This window comes from Protobothrops mucrosquamatus, unplaced genomic scaffold, assembly GCF_001527695.2.
Source record: "Protobothrops mucrosquamatus isolate PMUCROS unplaced genomic scaffold, P.Mucros_1.0 scaffold1863, whole genome shotgun sequence".
NCBI lineage: Eukaryota > Metazoa > Chordata > Lepidosauria > Squamata > Viperidae > Protobothrops > Protobothrops mucrosquamatus.
Genome location: NW_015387992.1, coordinates 106,459 through 123,867, shown reverse-complemented (window position 1 = coordinate 123,867; position 17,409 = coordinate 106,459). Strand labels below are relative to the sequence as shown.

Here is a 17,409-nt window from a genome sequence, read left to right as displayed (position 1 = left end):
CTTGTTCTCCTATGTTGTGCCATGCGTTTAAAGGATTATTTTTCTAACTACTTTTTCTATTTTTCCAATAAGCTGTCCCAAGAATACTGCTACCTACCAACTGGTAACTTTTAGACTAAGAAAGAGCACTTTTAGCTTAGATATCCAAAATAAAGAAAAATATTCTGATTGCTAAGACTTGTCTGAAATTGTTTATCAGAAGGAGAAAAGCAAGCAATAGGAATTGCTAACATGATGAAAAAGGGAACTTAGTAAACTTATAAGTCTAAAACTTTACATTCTGGTAGAACAAATTTTTTCAGTTATGAAATTAGAAATTTAGCTAGTTTGAAATTTTTGGAAACAGGAAACAGCATATTAGGAGACAAAACTCTGACTAAAGCCTGTTAGTGATGTTCAAGCATTATTGGAGAACAGCTTAAATGGCAGTAAGCATGTGGGTTTCATGCTTGGAAGTAGGGGATCAGAAGAGGAAACTGACATGTTAATGTTTTGGATCTATTTTTAAACAAAGCCCATATGATATTACAGATGCATTTTTAGAAAATGAAAACATATAATGATTTTCCTTTTTAGAGATGCAATAGCATTTTCCAAGATTACACAGGCTGAAGGGAGCTGGGGGAAAAAACATGATTATTGAAGGCTTGTGGTTTCTCAATTCATGTAAATTGAATTCTTTCGTAACTTTGAAATGCTATGGAAATCAAGTGAAGAGTGCATAGTGTTGAAATAAAATTAACATGTAAAGTGATTTTATGTATTCAGCTTGAAGCGACTATGAATTTGAGAGAGAAATCTCATTACTTATCTTGTAGAAGGATAATATTTAACTTCTCCATTTGCTGTCCTTGATATAAAGCTTTTACATGTGAATGATGGTTTTCTGTGGCTGCCCAGAGAGAAAGATTTTTGAATTGATGGAGATCAATTTCTGTCGTCTCTGTTCTCACCTTTTTTCTCTTGCAGGATAACTGATTTAGGAAATATTAAAAGAAGATTGTATTTATCGACGATTCACAAAGAATTGTCTGTAACCCCTCTGCATGCAAAAATCCCTCTCTTTATGATCAAACGCAAAATTGTAAGTATATTTCCTTCCTTGTTCAAATGATTATTATCATGTATGACTCTCTTCTACTTTCTATTACAATGCTTAAATATTTGGTCATTCCTACCAGTGATCCCAGCATATCAGGATGACAAGAAATTGTCTTTCTGGTTAATTTCACATATTTCTTCAGAATTAATAGTACAGCAATGCACACAATGTAGTACAAACTGGATCATCATTAGACACTTCTGCGGCATGAAGATTAAGTAGATTCGTGGAACACGAGATCAGTCATGAATCATACAATCATACTGACATGAATCATACTGACAATTTCCAGGTGCTGTTTGTTCTGCCCATTCAGTGGATGAGAACCAAAACACAATTTCCTGCCAAGTATTGCAATAATGCTTTCTTATTAATTCTGTGTGCATAACACCTTAACTGCTTGATTTAAGTAAAAAGATATGATAGAAATTAAATAAAAAACATAGAACAAGGTATGCCAAATATTATGAGAATTAGTAGAAATGATCCTGCACTATGACAATTTGGTTATCTCTGCAATTACATCACTGGCAATTAATTCCAGCTAGAACTAATGCATTTCTAAGAATGGTTCCAGATTTCTGTTTGAACTTTTTTTTTGGGGGGGGGGGGTAAGGAAAACAAAATAGAGTTCTTAGATTCATGTATATAGGGAAATAATCTTCAGATTTAATTTACAAACTTAAGATATCCTGGAAATATGTAGGGGTGTGGGTCTATACATATGTTGTATATAGTATGTTTTTAGGGTGTGTCATGTATGTGTTTCACTTTGAGAGCGGGCAACTAAATTTCATTTTTAATGTATGCTGTTGTGCCCACAGTAAAAAAATGACAATAAAGGTTATCTATCTATCTATCTGTCTGTCTATCTATCTATCTATCTATCTATCTATCTATCTATCTATCTATCTATCTATCTATCTATATCATGCATTTCATTTCATTCAAGCAATCTGTAGTAAAAACAGCTAGTACTTACTTAGTGACTGCAGTTGGTCCAGCAAATTGGTTGCTAAGCAGCACAGTTACTGAATGAAACATTACAGGACCATAACAGGCTTATAACATCACTTCCACTGGGGTCAGTTTCTCTTGGATGCATTATGTCATTAATTATCATATCCCTTGTTGATGGTATCCATGTTTTTGGATATCCGGATATTCGGATATCATGTTTTTTGGATAGTTTAATGAAGAGAAGGACTAGGGATGACACAATAGCAGTATTCCAATAACTCAGGGGTTGCCACAAAGAAGAGGGAGTCAAGCTGTTCTCCAAAGTGCCTGAAGGCAGGACAAGAAGCAACAGATGGAAACTAACCAAAGAGAGAAGCAACCTAGAACTAAGGAGAAATTTCCTGACAGTTAGAAAAATTAACCAGTAGAACAACCTGCCTCCAGAAGCAGTGAATGCTCCAACACTGGAAGTTTTTAAGAAAAGACTGGACAGCCATTTGTCTGAAAAGGTGTAGGGTTTCCTGCCTGAACAGGGGGTTGGACTAGATGACCTCCAAGGTCCCTGCCAACTACTATTTCTTCTTCTTCTTCTTCTTCTTCTTCTTCTTCTTCTTCTTCTTCTTCTTCTTCTTCTTCTTCTTCTTCTTCTTCTTCTTCTTCTTCTTCTTATTATTATTATTATTATTATTATTATTATTATTATTATTATTATTATTATTATTATTATTATTATTATTATTATTATTATTATTATTATTATTATTATTATTATTANACTCTCTTCTACTTTCTATTACAATGCTTAAATATTTGGTCATTCCTACCAGTGATCCCAGCATATCAGGATGACAAGAAATTGTCTTTCTGGTTAATTTCACATATTTCTTCAGAATTAATAGTACAGCAATGCACACAATGTAGTACAAACTGGATCATCATTAGACACTTCTGCGGCATGAAGATTAAGTAGATTCATGGAACACGAGATCAGTCATGAATCATACAATCATACTGACATGAATCATACTGACAATTTCCAGGTGCTGTTTGTTCTGCCCATTCAGTGGATGAGAACCAAAACACAATTTCCTGCCAAGCATTGCAATAATGCTTTCTTATTAATTCTGTGTGCATAACACCTTAACTGCTTGATTTAAGTAAAAAGATATGATAGAAATTAAATAAAAAACATAGAACAAGGTATGCCAAATATTATGAGAATTAGGAGAAATGATCCTGCACTATGACAATTTGGTTATCTCTGCAATTACATCACTGGCAATTAATTCCAGCTAGAACTAATGCATTTCTAAGAATGGTTCCAGATTTCTGTGTGAACTTTTTTTTGGGGGGGGGGTAAGGAAAACAAAATAGAGTTCTTAGATTCATGTATATAGGGAAATAATCTTCAGATTTAATTTACAAAATTAAGATATCCTGGAAATATGTAGGGGTGTGGGTCTATACATATGTTGTATATAGTATGTTTTTAGGGTGTGTCATGTATGTGTTTCACTTTGAGAGCGGGCAACTAAATTTCATTTTTAATGTATGCTGTTGTGCCCACAGTAAAAAAATGACAATAAAGGTTATCTATCTATCTATCTATCTATCTATCTATCTATCTATCTATCTATCTATCTATCTATCTATCTATCTATCTCATGCATTTCATTTCATTCAAGCAATCTGTAGTAAAAACAGCTAGTACTTACTTAGTGACTGCAGTTGGTCCAGCAAATTGGTTGCTAAGCAGCACAGTTACTGAATGAAACATTACAGGACCACAACAGGCTTATAACATCACTTCCACTGGGGTCAGTTTCTCTTGGATGCATTATGTCATTAATTATCATATCCCTTGTTGATGGTATCCATGTTTTTGGATATCCGGATATTCGGATATCATGTTTTTCGGATAGTTTAATGAAGAGAAGGACTAGGGATGACACAATAGCAGTATTCCAATAACTCAGGGGTTGCCACAAAGAAGAGGGAGTCAAGCTGTTCTCAAAAGTGCCTGAAGGCAGGACAAGAAGCAACGGATGGAAACTAACCAAAGAGAGAAGCAACCTAGAACTAAGGAGAAATTTCCTGACAGTTAGAAAAATTAACCAGTGGAACAACCTGCCTCCAGAAGCAGTGAATGCTCCAACACTGGAAGTTTTTAAGAAAAGACTGGACAGCCATTTGTCTGAAAAGGTGTAGGGTTTCCTGCCTGAACAGGGGGTTGGACTAAATGACCTCCAAGGTCCCTGCCAACTACTACTACTACTACTACTACTACTACTACTACTACTTATTATTATTATTATTATTATTATTATTATTATTATTATTATTATTATTATTATTATTATTATTATTATCCTTAAACACAAATCAAATATGAATATGTGTGTTATATAATCCCCCAAACTATTTACATACGCAGTGTTTTCTTGCAGAGGTAATTTGGGGATATTGTTTTCTTCTTAAAGGAAAAAAACATCCAGGAATAAGAATAGCTCTTTGTTTTTTAAAAATTGAAATTGGTATGTTTTATGCATCTCTTAGAAATGTTATCAAATTAATAAAATGACTAATTTTTTACCTCTTTTCTACAGTCAGTTAGAAGTCAGAAATTAATTTAGCTATGTTTTTAATTTTTACTGCAGATTTTGTTCTGAATTAATCCTATACAATATAAATATGTCCCTTCATTTCACTCATAACAGTTTCCTTTTTGTACTCAAAAAGCAAAAGCAAACATTTTAGTCCTTGCCTTTATATATTTTTGTCCCAGCCAGTGAAATCTGTTGAGGTTTAAAGCTATGACAATAATAAATAATGATCCAGGAAGATGAATTTCTGTGCTCCTAATAGTTCTCTTTCTGAAAACCAGGGGGAAGGTGAAACGAACAAATAAACAAAATGCTCCAACAAATGTATTGATTTTTGCTACTGGAACCCTTCCCCCCCCCCATTAAACTATTAATAGGGGGCAAACATCCTCGGAATAAAACATTATATACTGTAAATACTGTAACTTATATTTTACTTCTCTAAAATAAATTGGAATGTACTTCTGAAACACATTAAATTAATTGTTTCAGTTTCGATTCCTGCAGCTTATAATGTATGTTGATTAACTACAGAGGCCAGATTTAAAAAATATAAAAGCATACTCTAGGTTGGGGTTTTCAAATTTTGTGGTACTTAACTACCTGAAAAGAATACATGTGAGCCTCCTATGAATAGAAGAAATTAGCTTCTTGTTGATCCTAGTGAGTGTGCCAGGTATCAGTTTAATATGAGACTCTAGAAAGAGTACAGAGAAGAGCAACAAAGACGATTAGGGGATTGGAGGCTAAAACATATAAAGAACGGTTGCATGAATTGGGTATGTCTAGTTTAATGAAGAGAAGGACGAGGGGGAACATGATAGCAGGGTTCCAATATCTCAGGGGCTGCCACAAAGAAGATGGTGTCAAGCTGTTTTCCAAAGCACCTGAAGGCAGGACAAGAAGCAACGGATGGAAACTAAGCAAGGAGAGAAGCAACCTAGAACTAAGGAGAAACATCCTGACAGTTAGAACAATTAATCAGTGGAACAACCTGCCTCCAGAAGCTGTGAATGCTCCAACACTGGAAGTTTTTAAGAAGAGACTGGACAGCCATTTGTCTGAAATGGTATAGGGTTTCCTGCCTGAGCAGGGGGTTGGACTAGATGACCTCCAAGGTCCCTTCCAACATCATCATCATTATCATCATCATCATCACCATCACCATCACCATCATCAAATGGATTCCTTATTACATTGCTTTTCATCTTTATACATGCCATGCCAGGGCCCTATCGGAACTTGGACTCACTATTGTTGTGCCCAAACGAAGTAGGACTGAGTTCTGGCATTAAACCAGGTTTGTCTATACACCTTAAAATCAGATCATTTATAGAATTCTGGCTTGCACAAATAAAACTGGATCACCACATGGAGGTGCACAACTGCCATGTCCAACATTCCAATTTGGGAATATTGCTTAAGACTGGCTGAAACTGTGCCATGCAAAAGATGATATAAAATCTAAATTAGGGTCTTCTAATTCAAGTGATAAAGTGATCTAATTCCTTTAGATCTGGGGTGTCAAATTCCCGGCCCATGGGCCGGATGTGTCATGGCGAAACCGCACCCACCCCATTGCCAGCAATGGAAAAAAGTTGCAATACATCGTGACATGTCACGTGATGTTGCGAGTTTGATACCCCCGCTTTAGATGAAGGAAGGAAGAAGAAAAGTAATCACTGGCTACAATGAGTGCCATATATATAATTTTCCCTTCCCGTGCACTTTTAACACTTAATTTTATAGAAACACATTTATGAGAGGTTAAACACAAGATCTGATACTGGTCAAGGTATCAATTCATAAATAAGTCAGTATATGTGGGCCGGGTACAGCCAAAGGGCAAAATATCTTTATTATCTTAATGTATCCTTCATAAGAGCAGTGTTTGTAATGCAGTATTGCAGCCTAATTCTGCCAGCAGTTCAATTCTATCTGACTCAAGGTTGACTCAGCTTTTGATCCTTGCAAGGGCGATAAAATGAGGACCTAGCTTGTTGGGGGCAATAAGCTGACTCTGTAAACTGCTTAGAGAGGGCTGTAAAGAACTACAAAGCAGCAGGGCTTTTTTTTGTCATAGAAGGCCCAGAACGGAGTTCCGGCACCTTTTTTGAATGGAACCTTGTAGGGTAGGCAAGGAGGATTGTATGACGTGTGTGAGTTCCGGCACCTTTTTCTTTTACAAAAAAAGCACTGCAAAGCAGTATATAAATCTAAGTGCTATTGCTAATACTATTATGGTATGAATATTACCTAAAAACTACCTAAAACTAAATCTATCTTAAAACAAATAGTTCCCTTCCTTTAAAGCAAAGTACAGCTGAATCTTGTGGATTGGAAACCTCCAGGAAAAACTAAAATTGTAGGTAAAACTGAGAAACTGGGGGGGAAAAACCCAAAAAGTAGATATTGACAAGCCACTTACTCATTGGAGTGAAGAAAAATACATATATGTGTTCACAAAGTCACCAAGAGTCAGTCTTACCTTGAAGGAGAATTGGTTTTAATTACATCCTGAGGAGAAATCTTACACAGAAAAAAAACAGATAATCTAAGAATTGTATTAAGTTCATGCATATGTTCATATATTTGATTATTGGCTTGACCTCATCATTTTGACAGATTCTTGAAAGATGTATTCAGACCATCCCTATAGCCATTATAGCCATTGAGAGAACACTGATGGCATTGCATTTTCTCTGAGTCAAGGACGAAGATAATTGGGAACATCTGATACATCAATGTATCTATTGGAAACATTTGGAGTCATGGCATAAGCGATCACCAGACCCTTTTAGACGTGGTCGGTTATTTAAAAATGATAGAAAAATTAGCCTCTTCTGTCAAATAAGTGGAGTTTCAGCGGAGCACATCAGTAAGAACAATGGCACACAGACGTTTATAGTAATCTAGGAAAATACCTTGGGGATTATGATCAATGAACCCAAATGGTCCCTTAAAACCTCATTGGAGGAGTTGGCAAACCAATTATTAAAATAACATTTCACTGATGTGGAATTTCTACATTATTATGTAACCTATAGCTCTAGATCCACAATTACCATTACTTTGCAGGGCAGGACACGTGGCATATTCGGAATAAATGAATTTCAGATATCATAGCTGACACACATAACTTGGTTGATTTGAAGAACCTGATAGTAAGCCATCTCAGAATGGCCTTGTAGTAAGCAGCTGTAGGAAAATGAGCTCAAATTTCACCAAAAATAATCAGTTCCAAAATAATTAGCTTTTAAAAAAATACCTGAACAACTAAGACATCAACCTTAAATTAAATTACTTAATTGAATTGAATTACATAGATACCAGTGAATTATCCTCTTTTTTTCCTGCATGATATCAAATTCATTATGTACTTGGTGCTATTTAGAGGCAGATGAGACCGGACTGGCATATAAGCCAAGCAATAAATACAATTGGTTTTTAATAGTGTATTTTATTGAAAATTAGTTTTACAAATATCTCTCTAAACTCTTTTTTTCTCTTCTTAGTGGTGCAATTTGTGCATTGACTTGGTGGCATTTACCAGTGAGATATTCAAAGGCGCTGTTTTTCAGTCTTTGGATGGCATTATTGTTTCAGCCAATTGTAAACTGCGAAAAATCTTCACATTGAAGTCAACCCCCCTGAACGCCGCAGATGACGATGGTACGTTAACTTGACTTCCTGGAATTCCAAATGGCTAAGATGTGCTTCCTGATTCCAGACTTATTTTTCTGATCTCTGTGATGCATTATCTAAAGGGTTTCAGATGGTTTCCTGGCAATTAATGGGTACATAAGACATCCTATGCACGTTTCTGGCTCGTGGATAGTCAGTGACCTTTTCTAAATGTGGTTACAATTGTGGTTCAGCATTTACATTTTTATAAAGCAGCACTTTTATTAAAACTGCACAGAAGATACTTTTTCAACTTTAAATTAGCATACAAACTGCTAATAATCTACCTTCAGGTAAGTGTTTCATTAAACACTTTGAAAGAAAGCTTGTTATTCAATTATCAAAGGTTTTTTTTTTACTGAGTTATGTCATTTTTTCAAGGCAGCTTCTAAAATGAAAGTGCAAAGACTTCCCTTGTAAAATCTGGCCATTATGGAAATTGGACTTTTGAGAAAGGAAAAGAGTTGATGATAAATTGCACATTAAGTATCTTCCTAATAAAGTATATTCATGAATTCGTATTATTCATCAGCTGCATATTTTATTTGAACTGTACACCATCTCCTAGACTAAACAATAGAAAACATTGTTTCCATCCTTCAGCTCTGCTTATCAAACTTTGCGTTGTATATCATCCAGTTGATCCTTTCTTACTTCATTGCTTTCTACCCAGACACTTCAAATGTGCTCTACAAAAAAAAAAAAGCAATAAAAGGTTCTGGGAAGCAATAATTAAAAAGCTTCTTTTAGTTTTGTTATATAATGCGAATGTTTTGTGGCTTTTCTGAGTCTCCTTGCTTTGCTTCATGTATCCTTTTTTATGCTGACTTGTGTGGCTCACCCAAAACTATTACTCCCTGTTTATTGCACTATATTCCGAAATAGAATAGAATAGAATAGAATAGAATAGAATAGAATAGAATAGAATAGAATAGAATAGAATAGGACCTTGGAGATCTTTTAGTCCAACCCCCTACCTTGCTTTAATATAACACTTCCTGCTTTATTAGGATTTATGCAAGAATATTTCCTTAGGGTAGTATGTCAGGCCCCAATAAGCAAGGTTTGGCATATTCTCACTTCCATCCAGCCACCTGTTCCATTTTTTTTTTTGCCAGAGTCCAAATTCCAGAGAACCTTTTTATCTATTTGTTTTGCCATCTACTTCTTATTTTGCTTCTTTTTGCATGCTTCCTCTTAAAAGCATTTCTTCTCTGGTCCATGAGATGTAAGGACTGTGACTGCTTTAGGAGTTGTATTTGACTCATAGCTCCCAGCAACATTACTTGAGGAACTTTATGAAATAGGCTTCAGCTTTCTAAGGCAGTATCTCGGTTTTCTTTTGGATACAGTACCCATCCTGCCCACCCCTAGGTCAGGAATTATTAAATGATACTCATTTTCTTCAGGAAACAAAATGCGGAAGGTTTTTTGGATAAGCAGGATAAATATGTATATAAACTAGGGAGGCAAGCCTTAGTTTTAGTGAAGAAAACCAGCCTGATATGTCCTGAGCATTCATACCAAACAGGAATTGGAGAGGAAAGCACAATTGTGCCTAGTTATTTTTACAAAAGCAGTGAACAGAAAATTTGTCTCGTTTAGAAGCAATAGAGGCTAATTATTTCACCTCAAAGTGGAAAATTTTCTACTCATTTTAATCAGGTTTAAAACAGTAAGGCTGAGCCTTTGGGGTGAATCACAGAATTGGGAATCAGATGGATGTCAACTTCTTTCTGGATATTTTTCTGGAGACTGAACTATATCCTCCTCACATTTTGTTTCAGCTTTTTCACTTGTTATTAAACTAGGACATTGGTATGCTTTCTGATACAACATGATTGGCAGATTTCTCAGTTATTCCTAGAGTCTTCCCCTTTTTCCATTTGGATTTTTTCCCCCTTAATGTAACTAATTGTGTACAGCAACATGAAACAGTTCTTTGTTCTTTGCAGTAATGTCCTTCTCCATTACTGATAATCAGCATTCCTCTCGGCTTGTCATATAGCATGTGCTTCTAGCACACTGGTTTTGTATGGTCAGGACAAGCCCCTATATGCTTAAAATATTCTTTGTAGAGGAAGCAGATTGCACTATTTACTTGTATGGGTTAGATTTAGTGAGCAAAGAACAAAGACTTCATATTCATATAATTTTAGTGCCAAGGATGTTGGGTTCATTCTGATATTAAGAGGAACTGCAATTGATGTTTTTCACATTAATAAATGGAACAGCATAGAAGCAATATAGAACAGATAAAAACTAGGCCAAAGTATTTGAGTACTCCAAATATATTGATCTCACTGAACTTATTTACAAGAGGAGCTTCATGCATAGCATAACTGCTTTAGAGATCACAGAACAATCTGTACAATCTAAATTGTGAGACCAGCTAATTGCTGAGTATTCTTAATTGCAAAATTCCTCTACCCTGAAATCTAATTAATTCTTATCTGCAGACATAAATTATTTTAAGAGTAGGCTAAAAGCAATCATGCATATACAATTAGGCTCTCCAGAAAGGACACACAGCTGGTGACTAGTTGTAGGTTTATACAACTGAAAAGATTAAGATCATTGTCTTGACCAACCATTCTAACAAGATAGAAATTAATTATCAGTTCCCACAGTGCACAGTATGCAATTCCATAGCTGACGCAACCTCCCAAAGCCAGGGGCATTGCCCTCTAAAATGTATTGTTGAACTGTAATTTTGAACCTGTCGAAAAGGGAAAATAGTTTAATGTAATCAGTATGATCATATTAACACTGTTTGGAGTATGTTGAATTGTTAAAGATCAGATTTTAATTTGCATTTCCATGAGTTGAATTTATTTGAATTTTCAGTTTGAATCATCAGTTCAGATCATTTATTTGACTTGATTAAAAAAAGTGTGTTTGCAGGTATAAAAGTCCATTTAATCTTAACATGGATTCAGAAGAGTCTGATTTGATTTGATGCCTTGAATTAAATTGAAAGTTTCAAATTGAAAGAGTGATTTGATCAAATTGCCTTGAATTTGAAGTTTTACGTAGTCTTCAGCTTGTTCCCGTGCTATCAGAAGTTTTACCTTGTTTACTTACTTATAGTTAGCTATATTAGTCAGGTTTTAAAGCAGGATCTCCTACAATTAAATTCCATTCTGTTCTCTCTATATAAGCATGTATATATTTACATGAATTAGTTCCCTTTAGCCTAAAGCTTTCCTCTCAGCCTCATCCCTCTGCACTCATCCCAAAACTTATTTAGTGCATCAGGTTCTTCACATGAACCTCTCTGATTTTTTTTTAAAGTTAACATCAAAATGTTTTTATTGGCAAAGAAAGAATTAAGATTGAGATATAATAGTCTCAGTATCCTTTTTGATGTTGGGAGCTGTGGCACATCATTTAACAACTAAACCCTTCTCTTCAGGTAAAGTAAAGATGATGTCTGGTGCTGCTAATTTCTAATCTATAAATAATGAGTCTTGTCCAAAAGAAATCATGGCTTCAAACGGTACTGAAATTGAACAGATGTGTGGACTTTTTTTTCTTTGCTTTCTGATCCTTGAGACTGCTGCAAGTTTCTTTTCATCATATAAATACAGGAATCAAAACAGTTCTAGTAAGTATCTCCAGTGCTGTCATTAGTTTTGGTTCTTTGTTCAGATAGTCAGAATGAGAAGGTGAAGTCTTTTTGCTATGTTTTATTCAGATTGTACTAATCTTCTGTTACAGCTGATGGACCAAGAGATACGATTCCTCGAGCCTGTCAATTAAATGCAGATGTGCAGCAAGTCACACAGCTGCTAAACATGAAGAAACTGCGCCAAACAGAACAAAGATGTAGAGGCCAGCCTTTAAATTCACCAGAATTAGGTACTCTTAATGATTAATATTTCTTTATTATATCTGTTTGGGCCAAGGACTTTTATTCAAGTGATATTGCCTGTATTCACACATAGTATTAAGCCATAACATGCCATACTTGTTTTCATTTAGTTTTTGTAGAAACCCAGATATTGTGAATTATTCAACAAGCAAGAACAGTATTTAACCCATTCATACTCTTCAAGGTAGATGCATATCATCCAGTCTCAGAGTCTGTAGCATTTATTGCTAATTTTATTAGTAGTTTTAACCTTTACAACAACCCAAATATTTTTACCTAAATGGCCTACATTCCTATCTAAAAGTGGGAATGGATGGATGAGTTAATATATTACCACTTGTGTAGAACATTGATTGCAAGTGGGTCTATTAGACCAGGGGTCTCAACCCCTGGTCCGTGGACCAGTACCGGGCCATGGCATGCCAGCAACCGGTCTGCACAAACAAGCAAAGCCCCATCCATGAGATGCAGGCAGCACATAAAACTACGCACCCTCCGGTCCGCGGAAAAACCTCTCTCCACGGAACCAGTCCCTGGTGCCCGAAAGGTTGGGTACCTCTGTTTTAGACTATCTCTCTGGAAGTAAATGACAGCCATTCGCATATGTGAGGAATGAATGAGTTTATAGAGATTAGTACAGGTTGCCCTCATTTTGTGACTTCCATTGATTCTGGTGACTCTGTCTTTAACAATATGATTACTAAATAAGCAGGTGAGTAAGAGAAAAATACTGTGAAGATCACTGGTTGTTCCCTTCTCATTCAGATAAAGTTTCCTCATACAGTATTCCGTGACTAACACAGTTTTTGCTCCCTGGTAGGGTGAAGAGATTTCCTAAACAAGTTATCTCTTTCTGAGCTGCTTTTCTCCAGAGTACAGAGCTTCTGTAAACAGTCCAATTGCAAGTTAAATAAACTCAGGTCTGGGAGCTTCATTAGTTGATTAGAATCCTTGGGTTGGCTTGCAGCTGCTCCCTGAAACTTACCAGACCTTAATCAGTTTCACACTGAAGACTTTTGTTGTCATAAATGCCCACAGAAAATGAATTTTTTATTACCTTGGTATCTATGATCTCTGTCCAAGGTAGTAATTAAACAAGGACTGCTTGTAAACCTTTTCATCTTGTCAACTTCACTAGTAGGGTGAATAGGGATATGGGAATTATTAGTTGTCCCTGTATCTGACTTCCAAATCATCAGGATGATTATCACTTGCAGAATCTCACTGTGTCGTCTTTCAGTCTGAATTTAGAATCCATATCTTGGATATGGCATAATGTGAAGTTTGTAACTGCTTTTGAGAAAGAGACAGATGTATAACTTTTGATCAGAGTGTGATCAAAGAATTACTTGCCAATGAAGTTGTTTCATAAAATATGTTCTTATGGTATTGCTACAAAATCTGGCTAATCTTTAAGAATGAGGCTATTGCAAGGTCATGCCTCTATATGAATAATCTTATGAGAGGTGCAGTCAGGGATGGCGACATGGAATGCTGTTGGGATGCAACAGATTATCATTGGCATTAGGGGATTCTGGATGGAGAATTGCGGCTGTTGGACTGATTTGGAAACAGAAGTCCAGCAGAGTATAAGGTTATTAAAATCAATTTTCCTTAGGAATATACCCTTTGAAAAGCTGAATAATTCTAAGCTCCACATTAAATTTTGCTTTCTTTAAAGCAAAACAAAATTTGAAAAATGTGTGCTCTTCCATCAAAATACTTTGTTGCCAAAAAAAAAAAGATCTTTGCCTGTGAAACCATACACCAAAATATTAATAAGAATTGCAACAAAATTAAAAAAGGGAATTAATTTAATTTAGAATATTATGAAACTCCTTCTATATCTAATGTAATTGGGGAAAGGGGTAATAGAGTTCATTTAATTTTAATTAATTTAATTTAATAAATTAATCAATTTAATTAATTTTAATTAATAGTATAATTATATTTTAATTTTATTTCATCCTCTATATGATAAGCCATATTCAACTTTAATTTTACAAGACAGTTTATTTTGTGTTTGAATAAAAATTCAGAGTACTGTATTTCTAGGAATTTCAGTGCAATTTATTTTAAAGTTCAAGAACAAATGATGCATGGCATAATGTAGAGAAGAAAGATAGCCAAACTGATTACAGGTGCATTGGCATGGATTCCTTGAAAACATTTAATAGCACTATTACTATTTTTTAATACCACTATTAACATTTTTAATTCTGATGTAAAATTATCTGGGTGATTCTATTTAAATGCGCTTTAGTGGATGTGCTTTAATACAAAACTATGCAAATATGATAGCAGAGATCAATCAAATCATTGTTTTAAAAAAATACTCGTTTAAATCAAGCATGATTCTTGGCGATCACATGGACATATCCAAGTACTTTTCTTGCAAAGTTATGAATTTGTTTATATATTTAATTAATTTAAAACATTAAATGTTATGGATGTGGTTTGTGTTGCTTTCTTCCAGGTTGTTTTCAATACCCCAATCTTATAGAGAGAGAGCCCTTTTTGGAATAGTAGTTAAGGCATCAGGCCAGAAACCTGGAGACTGCGAGTTCTAATCCCATCTTAGGTACAAAGCTAAGTGGATGACCTTGGGCTACTCTCTCTCCCTCAAGTAGAGCCCTTCTTCCCTAGGAAGGAGACAGTGGCAAACCACTTCTGAAAATCTTGGCAAGAACACTACATGGACTGATCCAGACATTTACTAAGAGTCAACACTAACTTGAACACGCGCAAAAAAAAAGTCCAGCTCTGAGATTTTATTGTGGTCTCCTGAGATCCGATTGTGCCTATCTTTTTTGGGATCTCACAAAGTTGCTTAGATGCTTCCACCTAGCTAATCTAACCAGTCCTCATTGCCTCAATAATAAGTAAAATATGATTACAAGTAGTTTTCAGTTGATGAGGGTAATTGGGACCCAAATTTTCATCCATAAGCAATGCGGTCGTAAATGTGATTGCATTGCTTAGCATCAGCAATCCTGGCACTCTCCATTGCTCTTGTTAATCAAATCCAACTGGTTGTTAGGTAAGGACCCACAGGATCCAAGCCATTCTGGCTTGTTTCCTCCCAGCCCTGAGCCTCAGTAAGGTAAGGGACTGTCCTCTCTTGAACTGCCCCACCTTTCTACCTCCCCAACCCACCTCTGCCCTTTTAGCTGCCCTACATAGTGGCCATGGCAATGCAATATTGCTATATAAATATGATCTAAAGCAGGGGTCCCCAACCTATGGGCCGCAGCCCCTAGTAGCCATGGCCTACTGGCCACCAGGCCATGAGACAAGCTGACCCACGCACGCACTCATCCCCACTCATGCTAGCACCCATGGACCTGTTTGCGCATGCATGCAGGGCTAGCAGCAGCAGCTAGCACCTGCGGAAACAGGGCCACTAGTGCACACATGGATTGCATGGACCGTTTGCTCATGCATGCAGGGGTTAGTGGTGGTGGCTATCACCAGTGCGCATGCGCATACAGAGGCCACTAGCCCCATGTGGGTTTTGCAGCTTGTTTGCGCATGCGTGTGGGACTAGCAGCAGTGGTTAGCACCTGTGCGTATGCACAAACGGGGCCACTAGTGCCATGGGAGTTTCACGGCCTGTTTGTGCATGTGCGCGGGGCTAGCAGCAGTGGTTAGCACCTACACGCCTATGCAAATGGGGCCTCTAACTTACATGTGGGTGTGCATGGCCCCATTTCTGCACGCTCATGCATGTGTGTGCAAATTTCCCAGCTGCTCCCTTTCCTTCCAGCATGAAAAGGTTGGTGACCTTTGATCTAAAGCATGACCTATGATCTGTCGTGTTTTAGGTCATATTTATGCAGAGATATTGAAAACTTGAAAGGGTCCATAAATGTTTCGGTATTACTGTATATATGTCCATGTATCTTGCTATTTTCAATTTTATTATTAATTATAAGGACAAAGCTGTACATTGCCACCATATAGCCATACATTATGACCATGGTAAGCCTTCTATCTCAACGCATTTTTGTTTTTTCTTTCTTGTCTAAAAGTTTCTAATTCATTGTTTACAACTAATTTCCCTGAATTTCAAATGTAATTTTGTTCTATCAAAGAGCAATTCATTGCTCTGAATGCTTTCAACAAAATTAATAAATCCTTCATGTATCCACTTAATCATTATATGTGTAAATTGACTAACATTTTACACTATTAATTCCTTCAATTCCCAGGTCAGATTAAGTCCTGACTGTTAGTCAATGTAGGAATGTAGGAAGCTTTTTCCCCCTCCAATAATGGGAGCATGGTTTAATTGAACACAGAATCAAGTCTGGTTGCTTAAGTTGAAGAGCTCATCTTGCAAATAGCAATATGTAATGGTCCACTAAACACAAATCAAAATTGGTAATTTACTAAAAAAAAAGAAGAGCAGTCTTTGCTCAATTGCTTTTGTTTCCACAGGAGCAGCATCCTCATGTTTTTGCTATTATTATTATTAAGGACAGATAGGTGTGTTTAATGTGTAAATTACCTTACTCCCTATGTAAAATAAAATATATCTCGATTTAGTCTGTACAAATACATCTCAGTCCACTTCTGCTTTAAATTTTTGTTAATAATCCTGCATTCCTATTGTTAATTACTGCAAATAATATCCCTGCTTTCCCAGTTCACTCATTGTATTTGTCCATCCCTAGGGATTTCAAAAGCTTCCTCGCTTGTTAGAAATGACGAGTTTATGAGTTTTGAATCAACATGAGACACTAGCATGAAGAATAGTGGTAAAATAAATACTATAGCAACAGCTTTCCACAGTAAAGCTTGCTCATAGAAATATGTCTAATTTCCAGTCTGGCTTCAATTTGCCTTACATCTATGTTACATGGGGCCAATAAGGTCTTCACTTGTGATCCCTAGTATTCTAAGAAAGTGCCCCTGAAAAAGAATCCCTCAACTCATATCATCAAGAAAAGTTCTCTAGTTCTCTACTTCTAATTGCTGGTGCTTACACAATCACAATGGCACTCTTTGCACACAATACAGAGTACCAGCAGGGTTGATAGAAAAAAATATTGTGCCAAAACTTGGCTTTCCCAGGTTTTTTCACAAATTTCCTTTCCCAGGGAAAGGTGCTTCTATTTTTCTACCTTATTTTCAGGGAACATAGTAATTTCTTTTACATTTCTCTTCGCAAGCAGTTATTAGAG

At 36.0% G+C, this 17,409-nt stretch overlaps 1 protein-coding gene across 1 annotated transcript in view; it reads left to right on the top strand.

Moving 5' to 3' along the window:
- LOC107294206 (uncharacterized protein C3orf67 homolog) overlaps positions 1 to 12,227 on the top strand; it is a 50,945-nt gene extending 38,718 nt beyond the window's left edge. Inside the window, exons 5-7 of the mRNA XM_029285566.1 lie at positions 970 to 1,084; positions 8,181 to 8,337; positions 12,070 to 12,227. Coding sequence (XP_029141399.1) covers positions 970 to 1,084; positions 8,181 to 8,337; positions 12,070 to 12,227 — 430 coding nt within the window. The remainder of the gene's footprint in view (positions 1 to 969; positions 1,085 to 8,180; positions 8,338 to 12,069) is intronic.
- The last annotated feature ends 5,182 nt before the right edge of the window (positions 12,228 to 17,409 follow it).